This window comes from Trichechus manatus, unplaced genomic scaffold, assembly GCF_000243295.1.
Source record: "Trichechus manatus latirostris isolate Lorelei unplaced genomic scaffold, TriManLat1.0 scaffold00096, whole genome shotgun sequence".
Classification (NCBI taxonomy): domain Eukaryota; kingdom Metazoa; phylum Chordata; class Mammalia; order Sirenia; family Trichechidae; genus Trichechus; species Trichechus manatus.
In genome coordinates, this window is record NW_004444032.1 from 9,864,289 (window position 1) to 9,882,953 (window position 18,665).

Sequence of the window (18,665 nt, forward strand, 5' to 3'; positions counted from 1 at the left end):
TCTCTTTTCATTATTAAGTTAACTGCCTGGTTGAAGCCATCAAGAAAGGGCCAGAACTGTCCATGAAACTACTGCCCTGAGATAATCTTTAAACCTTAAACTGAAAATATCCCCTAAAGTCATCTTAAAAGCTAACGATAGTTTAGCTTAGCTAGTCAAAAAAAAAGGTTTGCCTTTAGTAGTATGCGCTTTTAAGAACTACCTATATGGGATCAAATTGACAACAGCAGCTGGAAAGATTAGATAGAAACCTTGGGGGGCAGTGAGCTTATGTTAATGAGGGAGGAACAACTCAGAGAAGGAGGATGAGAATGGTTGCACAACTGGAAGAATGTACTCAATGTCACTAAATGGTACATGTAGAAACTGTTGAATTGGTATATGTTTTACTGTATATATTCTCAAAACCAAACCAAGAAAAACTCATTGCCGTGGTGCCAATTCCTATAGGACGGAGTAGAAGTGCCCCATAGGGTTTCCAAGGAGAAAATGGTGGATTAGAACTGCTGACCTTTTGGTTAGCAGGCAACGCTTAATCACTGCGCCACCAGGGCCCCGTGTATATTCTCAACAACAAAATAAATAAAATTTAGGATAAAAAAATAAAAGGCCACAACTATATGGAAGAAAACCTTATGAGAGTGCAGCTACGTTTGTAAGGCAATTGCTGCTTTAGAAGTCCTAAAGACTAAGAACTCTGATGCAGGATAAAGCCACTTTTTGCCCTTGCCAAGGTCCAGGGGCGACCTGCCTGAGAGGACTAGGAGCGAATGGGCTACCATGAACCCTCCATCCCGCAACTGGCAACGCCACTGGGTGTGCATGAGCAGTCCCCCGGGGAAAGCCACTCCTGAGGGACTGACCTTCGAGAATTCCGCCCTACCAGGCCGATGGGCGGGGCTAGAAGTGGAGGGCGGGCTCCGCCTCAGGGGAGGGGTTGATGGGCGGGGCCGACGACTAGGAGAGGACTCCGCCCAGGGGGCGGGGCCGTCCGGGCCGCTGTGCGTCGCTGCGCCGCACATGTGCGAGGCCGGCCGCGGGTGAATCCGCTTGGGGCGTTGCGAGGAGGGGGCGCGGACAGCGTTGGTTATGCACTGTCGCTTTCGCAGCTGGCTCTTCCGAGTGGTCCCCGCCGCCGCCGCCCTCTTCTGCCTGGAACGGCACGCCCGCCCCTTCGCTGCTAGGCTCGCGTCGCGTCCGCGCTCCCAGGCTCCCCGGTAAGTGCGCGGCCTCCCGGCAGCCGCCGGCTCCCGGTCCAGCCCTTGTCTCGGCCCGGCACCCGGGCCCCAGGGCCCCGCCCCGAGAGGCAGTGCGGACTGGGTACGCGTCCGGGCCGGGATTCTGACCCCGCGGCGCATCCACGGCGCCTCCATTACGGATCGTACCAGCGGGAGCGCGGCTGGAGCCCGAAGAGCCCTCCGCTTTGGCCCCGCCCACCCTGCTCCCCGTGAGGGGCTTCAGGGGACGCCGCTGGCTCCCACCTCCCCTCGGCGCTGTCAGCCCGAGGATCCCCTTCTCACCCTTCCGCTTTATTTACCTCGACCCTCCTCAAACTCTTTTCCGGGCTCTGGGTAGAAGAGAAAACGGGACTTTATCCCGAAGCCGCTCACAGATCCCGTATATCGCTTGGACAGTCTTCTGCGTGGTCCAGCCCACGTGTTTCAGTCCTTGTATTCACTCATCACTATTGCAAGCCTGGTACATGCTAGGCCGGCCTTGCTTGACTGCTTATTTTGTATACATTTCCCAGAGTAGATGCGACCCTCCTCGAGGTTGGGGACCAGGAGTGTTTTCCCCAACCCTCTGCCCCGTGAGTGTCTTGTGAGTGGATGGAGGTGCCCCTGTGCCTGCTGAAACTCACCTGCACAGAGTCCTTACCTCAGCACTGTGCTGAGAGGCTTAAATGCACCTCCCAGGAACTAAAATTTGGAAAGTTTCATTTTTCAAACATTTAGTCTCATCAGACTCGGTTTTTCCTTTAGAAAGTATAGGACTGCTAAGGGCTTTATAGGCTCGCTTTGAGTTGGAATCGACTCGAAGGCAACGGTTTGGTTGGTTTTGGGTTAAGGACTCTAGTCTCAAGTCTCTTATCATCTGTAAAACAGGTGTGCCCCATTGGCCTGGGGATGTCTTTATTGAAGGGTCTTTCAAAAATCAGGCTGTACGCCTGTATTGAAGAGGAGATGAATAGGCTGACTGTGTTAAGTAGTCAACATCCCATTTTAAAAATTCCTTTTGAACATGTCTTTTTATGTGTGTGGTAAATATACCCAGTGCTGTGGAGTAGATTCCGACTCATAGCGACCCCGTAGGACTCAGTAGAACTGCACCATAGGGTTTCCAAGGCGGCAATCTTTACGGAAGCCGACTGCCACATCTTTCTCCCACCGAGTGGCTGGTGGGTTGGAACCAGCAACCTTCGCGTAAGCGGCCGAGTGCTTAACCACTGCGCCACCAGGGGTCATGTGATAAGTATACATATAACAAAATATTTGCCACTTCCACGTTCTTCACATTGAACATACCTTTTGATATACAGGTGTTAATGAAACATAGTCCTTGCCCTTAAGTTGTTAGGTGCTGTGGAGTTGACCCCATATAACAGAGTAGAACTGCCCCATAGGGTTTTCTTGGCTGTAATCCTTATGGGAGCACATTGCCAGGTCTTTCTTTTGTTCCAGCCACCAACCTTTCATTTAGCAACTGAGCCCTTAACCCCCACCAGGGCTCCTTTTGCCCTCCAGTAGGAGAGGAAATAACAGTCCAGCGGGCCTTACTGTTTACTGAGTGTGCTCCTGCCACAGGTCCTTTACACTGTGCATTACCCCTGCCTGCCGCTCTCCTCACACATCATTTCATGTTTCGTGCTTCATTCAGGGTTTGGCTCCGAAGTCACCTCAGAGAATCTTCTCTAAAGAGCACCCACTTACTCCCAACCCCCTCACTCTGCTTTCCTTTCTTTGTAACTCTTCATGCTTGTGTGTTATGAGATTTTTAAAAATTTTTATTTTTGGATATATCCTCAAATATAATGTAAGCATCAGGAGGGCAGAAAATGCCCCCTTCCCCAGTGCCTAGAACAGTGCCTGACACATAGGAGGTTCTCAATAAAGATTTGTAGAATGAATACATCTAATAGACATAACCATTTTTCATATCAAAATGTAGTGTGTGCTCTGCTCTGAAAAAGGTGCTTTTTACTATGGGATTTTAACAACTGAAAAGATTACTAACAGTTTGCTGAGGATGGGGGATAGATGCATTTTAAAAGTGGAATTTGTGGAGAGTGTTGAATTATAGGATTAAGACATCTTATTTAGATGTTCATTTTGGTGGAAATAGTTTTAAAGGACTATTGTCATCAATGTTATATTAAAATTTTGAAAATGCTAAGCTTTGTTTTTCTTGTACATGTAGAGGAAGCTTATTGGCCAGTCAGATATTTTATTTTATTATTATTATTTTTTATTGTACTTCAGGTGAAGGCTTACAGAACAAAATGTTTCTTATGAAACAGTAGTACACATATTTTATGACATTGGTTAACAACCTTACAACATGTCAACCCTCTCCCTTCTTGAATTTTTTTTTTTTGGTGAAAATATACATAGCCAAAGATACACTATTTCAAAAATTTCTACATGCACAGTTCAGTGACATCGACTATGCTCTTCCAATTGTTCTGCTGTTCGCACTTTAGATGAAGGTTTACAGAACAAAATAGTTTCTCATTTAACAGCCAATCAGATATTTTAATGAAAAAGATTTTAAACTGTTGCTAAAATTATAATTTTCATATTCGCATTTGGAGCACAGCGTGAACAAAACTCATTTATTTTAGCGCTCCCTCCAAAGAATTGTGTAGGATTTTTAAGTTCATGGGAAAGTATTAGTGGAGTTTGTTCTCTTCTCAGTAGTAGAATCAAGCTCCTCATCCATATAGATTTTACTTGACGATTGAGTTATTACCATAGATAGTGTGTATGTGCAGCACAGCATTTCTTTAAAAATTTTTCTTCAGTAAGACAGAAAAACATTCATAAAGTCATCCCTACCCTTTTTTAAAGCTAATCACTTTTTTCTTTTTTTATTGTGGTAAATATACATAACAAAATTTACCACTTAACCGTTTTCAAGTGTACAGTTTAGTGGCATTAAGTACATTCACAGTGTTGCGTAACCGTCAATACTATGTATTTCCAGTTTTTTTTTTTTTTTTAATCATCTTAAACAGAAACATTATACCCATTAAACAATAACTCCCCTTACCCCCTCCCCATAGACCCTGGTAACCTCTATTCTACTGTCTCTGAATTTTCCTCTTCTGGGTACCTCAGGTAGGTAGAATCATAGGATGGTCCTTTTGTGTCTGGCTATTCCACTTAGCATAATGTCTTCAGGGTTCATCCATGTTGTAACATTATTAGAACTTCATTTCTTGTTGTGGTTGTACAATATTCCATTGTTCATTCATCTGTTAATAGGCACTCGGGTTGTTTCCACCTTTTGGCTATTGTGAATAATGCTACTGTGAATATTGGTATACAAGTATCTGTTTGAGTCCCTGTTTTTCAATTTCTTTGGGTATTACCTAACAGTGGAATTGCTGGGTCATAAGGTAATTCTCTTTTTAACTTTTTGAGGAACCACCACACCGTTTTTCACGGAGGCTGCGCCATTATACATTTCCCACCAGCAATGGGTAAGGGTTCCAGTTTCTCCACATCCTCATCGACATATTTTCCATTTTTTCATGATAGCCATTTTAGTGGGGATAATTTAGTTCTGTCTCTCCTGGTCTAGAAGTTTGCACAGTTGTTCTAATAAACATGCTCTCAGAACTTCTAGGCCCAAAGGACAGAACTTAGCAAAATATATATGAAGTGACTTATAATCAGTGGTGCTATATGTATTTTAATAATTAATATGTCTGCTATAGGACCATCAGCTAAAACAAATGAAAAGTGTAATTTCATTTGAAACACAGATGTGAGATCAATCAATAATCCTATCTTTGCAATTAAAAAGAGATCAGACAAATGTTCACCAATATCAAGAAAAAGATTAGTAACCTAAAGTCCTGTTTATTTGATGCTGTTGGGAACCCTCTTCTTTGAGGGTCTCTTAAAATTAAATTAAATGGAAAAAATTCAATTAAATGGTATTTGAGGAAGAAAGCCATGTTTAATCAGTAGCCCAGAGGACAAAAGAAGCATAAGAAGGTTTTTTTTCTTTTTAATTTGTCCAGACTCCACAATACAGTTCTGCTGTGTAAACCATCCATAAAAACCAAATAACCAAACCCGTTGCCGTCAAGTCAATTCTGCCTCACAGCGACCCTATAGGACAGAGTCGAACTGCCCCATAGGGTTTCCAAGGCTGTAAATCCTTACAGAACTAGACTGCCATATCTTTCTCCACTGGGTGGGTTCGAATCACTGACCTTTCCGTTAGCAGCTGAGCCCTTTAACCACTGCACCACCGTGGCTCCCATAAACCATCCATAGTAAATATTAAAGGCCAACAGTTGAATAGGATCAGCCATTCTACTACAGCTCTTTTACCAAGTCATCTTTTTTTTTTTTTTTTTGCTTTTACAGAGAAGGAAACAGGCGTAGAGAGGTGAAGTGACCCACTTAGTAAGTGGCAAAACCTAGATCTAGCTCCAAGTTATACCCCATTAACTACTATTCACCAAAAAAGTAAGAAAAGTTGTAAGCAGTGGTTTATACTTCAGGTCCATGATCCATTAATATTATTCCAGGGATGTTAGGCATAACAGATGCTGTCCTAAACCTACTAGAATTCCATTCAAAAATTTCCTGATAGAAGCATAAGGGAGAGTGAGGAGTCGAGAAGACGTCCATATACCGGCTTGGGGAACCAGTAGTTAGTTGCTGATAAAATTCTTTGGGGTAAGAGGTACAGTTTAAAAGAAATATGTTGTGGGAAATGATGAGTTTAATTTAGTGCACGTTGACTTTGAGCATCTTGATTCTGCCTGTTACACTAACTGTGTAACCTTGAGCAAGATTCTTAATCTCTATGCCTTAATTTTTTTACCCTGTTGTTGTTAGCTGCCGTCAAGTTGATTCCAACTCATAGTGACCCTATAGGACAGAATAGAACTGGCCCATAGCGTTTCCAAGGAGCAGCTGGTAGATTTGAACTGCCAACCTTTTGGTTAGCAACCGAGCTCTTAACCACTACACCACTAGGACTCCTTTTTTTTTTTTTTTCACCCTAAGATGGTGGGAAAAATAATGCTTGAGTCATAGGATTGGGAGGAGAAGGGGGTGGAGACTTGAATGAGTTATACCTTGATGCACTCAAATTGTTTTGTTGTTGTTTACTGTTACCTGGGACCTCTGAGTAAACCAGGGGGTTGGAGATGGAGGGATCTGGGCTGGATCCTTCCAAAGAAAGATCCACAGTTGTTTATTTATGTCTTTTGTATCCCTTTTTTTTAAAGGAGCGCTGGTGGCGCAATGGTTAAGTGCTGGGCTGCTAACTGAAAGGTCAGTGGTTTGAACCCACCAGCCACTCCTTGGGAGAAAAGACCTGGCAATTTGCTCCCATAAAGATTACAGCCTAGGAAACCCTGTGGGGCAGTTCTGCTCTGTCTCATAGGGTCACTATGAGTTGGAATTGACTCAGCAGCACACAATAACAGCATCTCTCTTTGTATTCTGTAGATTACCCCTCCTCTTTTTTCCCTTACAATTTAGTTGTTGAAGAAACTATGTCTTTGCAGAGTTTCCCACATTTAGGATTTTGCTGATTACTTCCTCATAGTGGTGTTTAACATCATCTTCTGTCCTTTGTATGCCCTGTGTGTCTAATTAGTTATTAGACATAGATAGCATTTCAACTAGTAAGAATACTTCATAAGTAGCGGTGTGTACTTTCAGCATACGTAATGCCCAGTTACCTCCTTTTTGTGATGTTAGTGGCCACTGATGGTCATTGCCCAGAGCCATTATTTCATTATGGATTTGTTACTTAGTGTGTCTTTGATCTCTGTAGATGGGGAGAAATTTCAGCATCTGTTTCAAGAATTCTACAAAATATCTATTAATGCCTATTACACCACTCTGGATTCTCTGGCATGTAGAAAAGAGATAATATCCTCAGAGAGTTTGTAGTCTTGAGGGAGGAAGAGAGAGAGGAAGGGTGACTAGCATTTATTTAGTTCCCACATGGCTAGCCACAGTCCAGTCTGCAACTAATCATGGCGATGGCACAGGACAAGGCAGCATTTCTTTCCCTTATGTGTGGGGTCACTATGAGTTGGGGGCCAACTTGACGGCAGCTAAGAACAACAACAGTAATAGCTAGTCACTCCATGTTGATCATCTCATTTAATCTTTGCTTTAATCTTCATGACAGTCCTGTGAAGCAAGTATCATTTTCATTTTACAGCTGAAGAATGGGGGCTTGGAGGAGTTGAGTATTTTCCTTGGGATGCTTACACAGCTAGAAAATGGTAGGGGTAAAACACTGTACTCAGGTGCCTGGAAGGATAGTGCGGATGAAGGCAGGGAAAGTAGGAAGACAGAGAGTAAATACAAAAGTACAGGAGTCAGAGGCTCATTGCCTTATTATACTAGTTGTCAGGACAAGTGAAACCAGGATGGTCTGAGTCGGATGTGGAGGACCTCCCATCAGAGAGAGAACATGCACAGTCAGACGGGGAATGCCTGCCTGTTGGGGATGGGCTTGAACTGTTTGAGGTGTAGAAGAGAATGGTAGATGGTGCTGAATGATGGAGGGTGCTGAAAACAGAGAGAGGAGCAGGTATTTCTGAAGAGTAAATGCCTGGTGTTGAGAAGGAGGCCTGATGTGTTCTCTGCTTAAGGGGAAGGAGATGGAAGTTCTGCTGAAGGTAAAGTCCCTGAGCCAAGCTGAGAATAGGCTGTACATGGAGCCCTGGTGGCGTAGTGGTTAAGCATGTGGCTGCTAACCAAAAGGTTGGCAGTTGGAATCCACCAGCTGCTCCTTGGAAACCGTATGGGGCAGTTCCACTCTTGTCTTGTAGGATTGCTATGAGTTGGAATCGATTCAACAGCAGTGGGTTTGTTTTTTTTTTAATTGTTGTAGTTTAAATGATGTTTACATTTCAAGTTAGTCTCCCATACAAAAATCTATACATACATTGTTATGTGACTGTAATTGCTCTCCCCATACTGTGACAGCGCACTCCTCCTTTCCACCCCTGATTCCCCATGTCCATTCAACCAGCTGTTAACGCTCTCTGCCTTCCCATCTCACCTCTGGACAGAAGCTGCCTGTTTAGTCTCTTGTATCTACTTGAGCTAAGAGGCGCACTCCTGACAAGTATCACTTTATGTCCCACAGTCCAGTCCAATCCCTATCTGAAGAGTTGGCCTCGGAAATTGTTTGTTCTGGGCTGATGGAGAATCCAGGGGCCATGCTTTCTGGGGTTCCTCCAGTCTCAGGCCATTAAGTCTGGTCTTCTCACTAGAATTTGAGTTCTGCACCCCACCTTTCTCCTGCTCCATCAGGTACTCTCTGTTGTGTTCCCTGTCAGGGCAGTCATTGGTGGTAGCCGGACATCATGTAGTTCTTCTGGTCTCAGGCTGATGAAGTCTCTGGTTTATGCGGCCCTTTCTGTCTCTTGCACTAATACTTTCCTTGTGTCTTTGGTGTTCTTCATTCTCCTTTACTCCAGGTGGTTGGGACCAATTGATGCATCTTAGATGGCTGCTTGCAAGCTTTTAAGACAGCAGTGGGTTTTTTTGTTTGTTTTCCTCCCTGTTGAGAGTTCAGATCTCTGGAAGGTTATCAGGATCTCCTGGTAGAACACGTCATGCCAGTTGGGGACCCTGCATCATCAATGGGGGGCCATTCTGGGGTTTTGGCCACTGTTGGTTCAGGTATATATGACACATTGTGATGTGAGGATCTCCATTTGGATGTCCTCCAGGTACCAAGGGGCTCACTTACCACAGAACTGTAAGTGAGCTCATCTTCTCCCACCACCTGCTCACCTATCCATGGATCCCCGTATCAGGGAACTCTTCCCTCAGGTCCCCAAGGCAGAAAACCCAGGTAATCGTGGAGCATTTCCTCTTTCCTCCTACATTTGTTACCGAGTCCTGTCCCTACCACTGTCTAAATGTTCCTTCAACCCACCCTCCTTTCTGTCTCCCTTACCTCAGCGTTGCATCAGGCTGCCCTAATTTGTTCCCTAAATTACCAAATCCCAAAACCAAACCTGTTGCCATTGAGTCAGTTCTGACTCATAATGACCCTGTAGGACACAGTAGAACTGCTCCATAGGGTTTCCAAGGCTGTAGTCTTTATGGAAGCAGACTGCCACATCTTTATCCTGCGGAGTGGCTGGTGGGTTTGAACTGCTGAACTTTCGGTTAGCAAACAAGCACTTAACCACTGTGCCACCAGGGCTCCTTGCCTAGATTACAACTGTGCCTAATAACCTGGTCTTCAAACTTCTGTTTATCTTCAAGAGGTGCCAGGAAATCTTTCTAACTCACAAATCTGACCAGGTCACAGACCTGCTTAAAATCCTTGTGTGGTGTCTTTATTTTCATGAATAATTTCCTCCATTTATCCTGCTGTGGCTTCTGCTCACCTCCCTAGCTTTCACTCTCCCTTCACAAGGTATGAGGAGCTCCTTGCGGCTCTTCTAGCACTCCGTGCTCTCCTGTGCTTCCACACCCACGACCCTGAACATCCTTCTCCCAATTTTTACAACGTTACTGCTCCTTGCTCCTCAAAACTTGGTTCAGGTGTTAATTTTTAGTCTTTCATTAGCCCTTCTCTGACATCCTCACCCACTGCCCCCGTGGTGCCTTTCCCTGTGTTCCGTAGGCCCTAGGCTTATGTAAGCTTGATCTCTTTCTGTCTCCCTCACGTGTATGCAGGCTCTGTGAGGGCAGATTTGTTGATATAAAATGACAGTGAAATAGCATTTCTGTCCAGTCAGAGAGTTTCAATCAGAAAGAATACTTCATAAGGAATAGGGTATACTTTTAGGGTCACTAAATGTCTTGATTCCTAAACCAGCATTTTTTTTAACTATGGTGTTGCCTGAAACAGAATAAATATTTTCTCATTTGAATTAGAAATCATTTTTTATTAATTAGTTGTGGTCTGCTTCTGTTTCTTAATTTCTTCCATTTTCTTTTTATTTAATTTGTTTTCAAAAGAAATTGTTTTTACTGACATTTTCCTAATATATACATTTTTAGCCATTATGATCCTTTTTTTCCTTTTTCTTTTTTGCATGTATTTGTCTTTTTTTTTAAAAGGAAGAAATTTCAGCAAAGATGACTCTGGGTTCATACTTTTTATTGGCATAATCTGCCTTCCACATTTGATTTGGGGTATTGTTTTTTGAATAGATTTATGGTACCTATGTCTTTTTTTCTTTACCTTATTTTTCCATTCTTGATTTTGACAGGCAAAATCAAGTAGGAATTATTAAAATTTAGCTTATCATCATTATTTTTCTATAGCTGCTTCTGTAAGTGAGTCTCTTGTTAATCTAACCCTTGGAGAACTGGAATATTAATTTTCTGCTCATTTATTTTCTTTATATATGTTTACTAAGATTATTAGCAAATTGACCTTAATGTCTCCCTATGTAATATAGGAAAAACCTTCATTCTTATTTCACCAAGAACGTCAAATAAGACTCACGGTCTTGGATGCATGTATTTATTCTGACTGCCGCCTGTGTAGGCCTCTCTCAAGCTGCTCTGTGCTGAAATATGTGTGTCTTCTTAGACACTTCTTTTATTTAATCAGTTTTTCGAATGGATAATACATATACATAAAAAAAATTCGAATGATACAAAAATGTCTTTCAGTGAAAACAGCAAGTCTCCCACTGTGGCCCCAGCCACCTAGTTCCTCTCCAAGAAGATGTAACCACCTTTCGCATTTCTTTTTCATATTGTTTCTACATATTCTGCATTTCTTGTATCCAAGCTTCGTTGCTGTTCTTAATTTTTTGCTAATATGAAAGCTTTGTGATGAGTATTCTTACAGATAAAACTTTGTGCACTTGTTTTCTTAAGATCAGCCCTTAAAAATTGTGGGTCAAAGGGCATACATATGTGTTTTTAAATTGTGCTTTAGGTAAAAGTTTACAGAGCAAATTAGTTTCTCATTAAACAATTAATACACAGATTATTTTGTGACATTGGTTGCCAAACTTGTGATATGTCAACACTCTCCCCTACTCCACCCTGGGTTCCCAATTTCCATTCGTCCAGTTTTTCTGTCCCTTCTGCCTTCTCGTCTTTGCTTTTGTACTGGTGTGCCCATTAGTCTTGTATACGTGTTTGAACTATGAAGCACGTTCCTCATGTGTGTTATTGTTTGCCCTATAGACCTGTCTAATCTTTGGATAAAGGGTAAACCTTGGGAGTGACTTCAGTACTGAGTTAAAAGGGTGTGCAGGGGCCAAACTCTTGGGGTTTCTCTGGCCTCTGTCAGACCAGTAAGTCTGATCTCTTTTTTGTGAACTTGAATTTTGTTCTATATTTTTCTCCAGCTCTGTCCAGGACCCTCTGTTATGATCCCTGTCAGAACAGTGGGTAGTGGTAGCTGGGCACTATCTCGTTGTTCTGGGCTCAGGTCTGGTGGAGGCCGTGGTAGTTGTGGTCCATTAGTCTTCTGGCCTAATCTTTCCCTTGTGTCTTTGGTTTTCTTCGTTTTCCTTTGCTCCAGATGGGGTGGGACCAGTAGATGTATTTTAGAGGGCCGCTCACAGGCTTTTAAGACCCTAGATGATACTCAACTACAGTTGGATGTAGAACATTTTCTTTGTAAACTATGTTATGCTAATTGAGCTAGATGTCCCCCGAGACCATGGTCTCCAGAAAGGGCATACCTATTTTTATTGTTAGGTGCCATTGAGTTGTTTCCGACTCATAGTGACCCTGTGTGCAACAGAATAAAGCACTGCCCAGTCCTACGCCATCCTCACAATCGTTAGGCTTGAGCCCATTGTTGTAGCCACTGTGTCAGTCCATCTTGTTGAGGGTCTTCCTCTTTTTCACTGACCCTCTACTTTACGAATCATGATGTCCTTCTCCAGGGACTGATCCCTTCAGATGCTTACTGTCAAATTCCATGCAGATGTATTGTTCAGTTTTCTACCAAAACTATATGCCCATGTCAGGAACAATTACTTTAATAAATGATTTTTAGGGCTCTCTGAACAAAGTTAACTGTGCCTTTGTTGGTTGAAACCAGCTTCTTTATAGGTGATTGTTATTTTCTACTCTTTTTCTTTGTTCCTAAAAGGTTCTCTTAAATGTTTTCTTGGAGCCTTAAAAATGGAGACCACAGGAATGGCTGGTGTGTCACTGAAACGTGGGTCCCTTGCCGTGAAAGATAATGATAGTCAAGCTCCAGGGGAGGAAGTAAAAAGACAGAAGGTCTCAGAATGCTGTCTGAGCGAGGGTCAGGATGGGCTAGAAAGTGACTCTCTACCCAGCGATGAGAATGTGCCTGCAGTGCCTGAAGCTGTAAGTGCTGGGGAAGGTAAAAACAATTCTGATGCTCCGTTAGAAGACGAGGAAGAGGAGGAAGAAGATGGCCTTTCAGAGGAAGGTGAAGAGGAAGAGGAAGTGGAGAGTTTCGCAGACATGATGAAGCATGGACTTACCGAACTTGATGTAGGCATTACCAAGTTTGTAAGTTCCCATCAAGGATTCTCAGGAATCTTAAAAGAAAGGTATGTGTAGTTTATGTATAAGATTATGTTAGTTATATTAATTATTTTCTTTAAAAAAGAAATCAGCAATATATTCTTCCATTTAGCTTTTATCCCCGAGGATTTTTTACATTGATGGTCTGAAAGGAATAGGACAAGAGAGAGCTGACTAAATGAGCAAAGGTCTTTAATTTTTTTATATCTTTAATGCAAATAATGATCAGTTCTTATCAAGGGAAGCTCCTTCCCACAACTGTTGGAATAATAATAGAAATAATTTCCAAATGTCATGCATTGTTTATATGTGAATGGATTCTGTTCATTTCTTTAAAGATAATTTATTTTCGATGATTTCAAGTTTTCTCCTGTATCAGTCATATAATCTTCAACTCATGCACCTGAATGTGCCACATCATACGTTAGAAAGAAGGTTGTCTCTGGAGCTAGATGAACCTGTGTATGAATCCCAGTTTAGCCACTTTAGTTATTTAGTTAAAACAGTTATTTAACTCCTCTGAACCTCCGTTCCCTCATCCAAAACATGGATCATAACACCACCTTGGGGTTGTTGAGACTATTTTAAATATTGTGTGCAAAGTATTTAGCTTAAGGGTAAGCTTCAGTATAGTTCATGGTAGACTTAACGATTTCTGAATTGCTAGGTTCTGATTTAATTAACCATTTACTGTATTTTATGATTTACAATACTATGGACTGTCTGTATAATCATGGGGTAATGTTAATAAGCTTTTGTTTATGCATTTCTCTGAAAGACTACCCTAGAAGCTCAGAAGGCCTTTTTGTTAAGTTCTGATATAAAGCCTTAGCCAAGGTATGGCTCAGCATTCATTGAGAAATTAGAAATGACTTTGCATTGAAAAAAAAATTTTTTTTTAAATCCCATTTGGCACAATAGTAAGACTTACAGGTGATAAATTTTATCCCAAAATTAATAGGAAACAAAATGTTAAATCTCTGAAAGTTTGTGTTTTCTTTTCATCAGATACTCTGACTTCGTTGTTCATGAGATAGGAAAAGATGGACGGATCAGCCATTTGGATGACTTGTCTGTTCCAGTGGATGAAGAGGTAGAAGTAGTTCTAATAGAAGTCACCTTCTTTTTTTTTTTTTTTTAATTGTACTTTAAATGAAGATTTACACAGCAAACTAGCTTCTCATTAAACAATTAATGCACATATTGTTTTGTGACACTGGTTACCAACCCCACGACATGTCAACACTCTCTCCTTCTCAACCTTGGGTTCCCCATTACCAGTTTTCCTGTCCCCTCCTGCCTTCTCGTCCTTGACCCTGGGCTGATATGCCCATTTAGTCTCATTTTGTTTTATGGGCCTGTCTAATCTTTGGCTGGAGGGTGAACCTCAGGAATGACTTCATTACTGAGCTATAAGGGTGTCCAGGGGCTATACTCTTAGGGTTTCTCCAGTCTCTCTCAGACCAGTAAGTCTAGTCTTTTTTTTTTTTTAATTGTTGTGCTTTTAAGTGAAAGTTTACAATTCAAGTTAATAGTCTCTCATACAAAAATCTATACATATATTGTTCTATGACCCTTGTTGCTCTCCCTATACTGTGACAGCACACTCCTCCTTTCCACCTCGGATTTCCTATGTCCATTCAACCAGCTCCTGAAATCCTCTCTGCCTTCTCAGCTTGCCTCTGGACAGGAGCCGCCCATTTAGTCTCATGTATCTACTTGAGCCAAGAAGCACAGTTTGGATTGGACTGGGCTGTGGGACATAAAGTGATACTCGTGAAGAGTGTGCCTCTTAGTCAAGTAGATACAAGAGACCAAAGGGGCAGTTTCTGTCCAGAGGTGGGATGGGAAGGCAGAGAGGGTTAGGATCTGGTTGAATGATCATGGAGAATCAAGGGTGGAAAGGAGGAGTGTGCTGTCGCAGAATGGGGTGAGCAATTAGGGTCACGTAACAATGCATGGATAAAATTTTGTATGGGAGACTAACTTGAAATGTAAACTTCATTTAACTACAACAATTAAAAAAAAAGGAAAAAAGTGCATCTTTAAAAAAAAAAAAAAAAAGCAGCACAGTCTTCACAAGTATCCTTTTATGTCCCCTAGTTCAGTCTAAAGAGTTGGCCTTGGAAATAGTTTTAGTTTTGGGCTAACAGAGAGTCCATGGCCATGTCTTCTGGGATCCCTCCAGTCTCAATCAAACCATTAAATCTGATCTTTTTACTAGAATTTGAGTTCTGCACCCCACTTTTCTCCTGCTCTGTCAGGGACTCTGTTATGTTCCCTGTCAGGGTGGTCTTTGGTGGTAGCCGGGCACCATCTAGTTCTTCTGGTCTCAGGCTGATGAAGTCTCTGGTTTATGTGGCCCTTTCTGTCTTTTGGGCTAATACTTTCCTTGTGTCTATGGTTTTCTTCATTCTCCTTTACTCCAGGTGACTTAGGACCAATTGATGGATCTTAGATGGCCACTCGGTTGCTTTTAAGACCCCAGATGCCACTCACCAAAGTGGGATGCAGAACATTTTCTTAATAAACTTTGTTATGCCAGTTGACCTAGATGTTCCCTGAAACCAAGGTCCCCAGACCCCTGCCCCTCCTACTCTGTCCCTCAAAGTGTTTTGTTGTATTCAGGAAACTTCTTAGCTTTGGTTTAGTCCAGTTGTGCTGACTTCCCTTGTAGTATGTGCTGTCCTTCGCTTCACCTAAGATAATTTTTGTCTACTACCTGGTTAGTGAATACCCCTCTCCCTCCCTCCTCACCCTTGTAACCATCAAAGAATGTTTTCTTCTGTGTGTAAACCTTTTTTTGAGTTCTTACAGTAGTGGTCTTATACAATATTTGCCCTTTTGTGACTGACTAAATTCACTCAGCATGATGCCTTCCAGATTCCTCCATGTTACATTTCACGGATTCATTGTTGTTCTTTATTGTTGCATGGTATTCCATTGTGTGAATATACCATAATTTGTTTATCCATTTGTCTGTCGATGGGCACCTAGGTTGTTTCCATCTTTTTGCTATTGTGAACAGTGCTGCAGTGAACATGGGTGTGCATATGTCTATTCATGTGAGGGCTCTTATTTTTCTAGGATATAGTCCAAGGAGTGGGATTGCTGGATCATATGGTACTTCTGTTTCTAGCTTTTTAAGGAAGCACCAGGTCAATTTCCAGAGTAGTTGTAGCATTTTACATTCCCACCAACAGTGTATAAGTGTTCCAGTCTCTCCACAACCTCTTCCACATTTATTATTTGGTGTTTTTTGGATTAAAGCTAGCCTTGTTGGGATGAGATGTTATCTCATTGTAGTTTTGATTTGCGTTTCTCTAGTGGCTAATGATCATGAGCATTTCCTCATGTGTCTATTAGCCACCTGAATCTTTTCTTCGGCAAAGTGCCTGTTCGTATCCTTTGCCCATTTTTAAATTGGGTTATTTGTTTTTTTGTTGTTGAGATTTTGCAGTATCTTGTAGTTTTTTTTTAGTTAGAATTTTGTTCTACATTTTTCTCCAGCTCTGTCCGGGAGCCTGTATCGTGATCCCTGTCAGAGCAGTTGATAGTGGTAATTGGGCACTGTCTAGTTGTGTTGGACTCAGTCTGGTGGAGGCTGTGGTGTTTGTGCTCCGTGAGTTCCAGAAATCACCTTCTGTATAAAGATAGTATTTCCTAGAGATCGTAGAGACACAGTCATGTAATTAAAAAGAAATAAAGTCCACGATGTGTTCTGTGAAATAGACATTATGTGTTTTGGGCCTTGTGCGAACACCATATTATGAATGAAGGTCCTTTCAGGCGTTTGCTTCCAGAGTAAGATTTTGTCCATATTAAGAATTTACTTGGGCAAATAACCTCCCTCTAAAATTAGTTTGTTTAATGTTTCAACAAATTCTTCTGCTGCCTTCGTATCAGCACTTGCAGACTTGCCACTCACTTTCACATTGTGCAACAAAAAATGTTGTTTGAAGTACTTGAACCACCCAGAGCTGGCATTATACCCGATGTTGTAGTCTGGTCCTGCTTTTCTTTGAGCATCTCAAAAAGGCTTCAAGCCTCAGCAGTGATCATCAAAGCACTGAGAGGCCTTCGCCTTTTTGTTTGGTCCTCAATCCACGGCATTAGCAGTTTCTCCATATCTGATATGGGTCCCTCTCGCATTTCTGTTAGCCTTGTAGCTTTCAGTGGAGCTGATCCTTTAACAGCTTGAAAAAGTTTTTCTTTGTTCGTGAGGATTGTCATGATTGTCAAGTGCTACATGCCTAAATTTGCTACATCCCGTTCTCCGATCGGGATTTCTGAACTCTATTATAACCTTATGGGACCATGGACATATATGTAGTTGAACATTGCCCAAACAGATATTATGTGATGCATGACTGTATAGAGCTTTAACCGCCTTGAATTCTGTGTTTGACTCACTGGGAGTTCTCATGGTTGTCTTGAAGGATCCTTCAGAAGATGTATTTACGGTTTTGACAGCTGAAGAAAAGCAGCATTTGGAAGAACTCCAGCTTTTTAAAAATAAGGAAACCAGTGTTGCCATTGAGGTAAGTAGTATAAAAATATATGAAAGGATTTTTTAGGGTTTTGATTGCTTCATTTTGGCTGGATACTAATAAGTATCTGTTTAAAAAATTACAGTGGTTAACAAAAGGATGACCTCGCCCTGTTTGGTCTAAAAGGGATACCAGTGTTCAGATAAACTGTGACCAAAAAAAGATACATTTTTGTTTAAAGAAATTTTGAATGACCTCAAATCAACAAAAAAATCTGTTGTTTGGAATCTTGGAGTGATTGTTATATCACATAGTGGCTACTGCAACAGGATTGCCACTGCGGACAGTCAGATGTGTGGCACTGATTGGGGGGCTCTGCTAGAGGGAGGAATTGGAGAGGGGAGATAAGGGAATGTATCTCTGCTCAGCCTGGGTCCACTTCTGATATTCAAGAAAAAGAGAGCTCAGCTAAGAAATAGAATAGTCAGTAAGTGCCTTTTTAAAAAGCTTTTTGTTATGGAAGTTTTCTTCTAGATTAATGCTGTCCAGTGGAATTATAATGCAAGCCATGTATATAACTTTAAATTTTTTAGTAATCACATTAAAAAAAAGTGAAAAGAAGCAGGTGAAATTAATTTTAACAATATATTGTATTTACCCTAATATATCTAAAATATTTTAATGTGTAAGCAATATTTTAAAAATTATCAATGAGTTATTTCACATTGTTTTTTTTCCTACTGAGTCTGAAACCCAGTGTTGTTTTACACAGTAGCACATCTGAATTCAGACGCCACATTTCAAGTGCTTAGTGTACCATGGGGCTAGTAGCCACTGTATTGGATGAGGGCAGCTCTAGGTGGTGTCTGTAGCAAAGTAAAATATGTTACAAGATTTTAAGAATCTTCTAGCACAAGATTTTTAGAATCTTGTTGCACAAGATTTTTAGAATTTTAATTTTGTATAATTCTTTAAAGAGCTACTGAAATTCTCCCTTCCATCACTTCCAGTTAATAAGAGTTTACTGTAACTTTTCAGCATTCATTATTTGCCACCCTCTGCTAAAACTTCCCAAAGTACATGATATTACAACTTTAAACCCATTGCCGTTGAGTCAATTCCGACTCATAGCGACCCAATACGACAGAGTAAACTGCTCTAGAGTGTTTCTAAGGCTGTAAATCTTTACAGAAGCAGACTGTCACATCTTTCTCCCATGGAGTGACTGGTGGGTTCTAACTGCCAACCTTTGGTTAACAACTGAGCACTTTAACCACTGCACCACCAGGACTCCTATTACAACTTTATGACTCTTCAATCCCTGAATTTACCCATAGATTATATCTTCAGCAGTGCCAAAGAGAATAACTCCTAAGAGAGCAATCCGGGGAGACAGTGCAGATTTCCTTTGTTTGCAATGCAGTGGTATATCTTACCCCCATAATATGCAAGTTCCTATATAGGTAGC

The 18,665-nt window shown here is 41.6% G+C and overlaps 1 protein-coding gene across 1 annotated transcript in view; it reads left to right on the plus strand.

The window, feature by feature from the left end:
• Positions 1-1,153: 1,153 nt before the first annotated feature.
• PUS7 (pseudouridine synthase 7) overlaps positions 1,154-18,665 on the plus strand; it is a 64,724-nt gene continuing 47,212 nt past the window's right edge. Inside the window, exons 1-4 of the mRNA XM_004382612.3 lie at positions 1,154-1,217; positions 12,301-12,733; positions 13,716-13,800; positions 17,147-17,248. Of these exons, the coding sequence (XP_004382669.1) occupies positions 12,333-12,733; positions 13,716-13,800; positions 17,147-17,248 (588 nt within the window). The 5' untranslated portion in view covers positions 1,154-1,217; positions 12,301-12,332. The remainder of the gene's footprint in view (positions 1,218-12,300; positions 12,734-13,715; positions 13,801-17,146; positions 17,249-18,665) is intronic.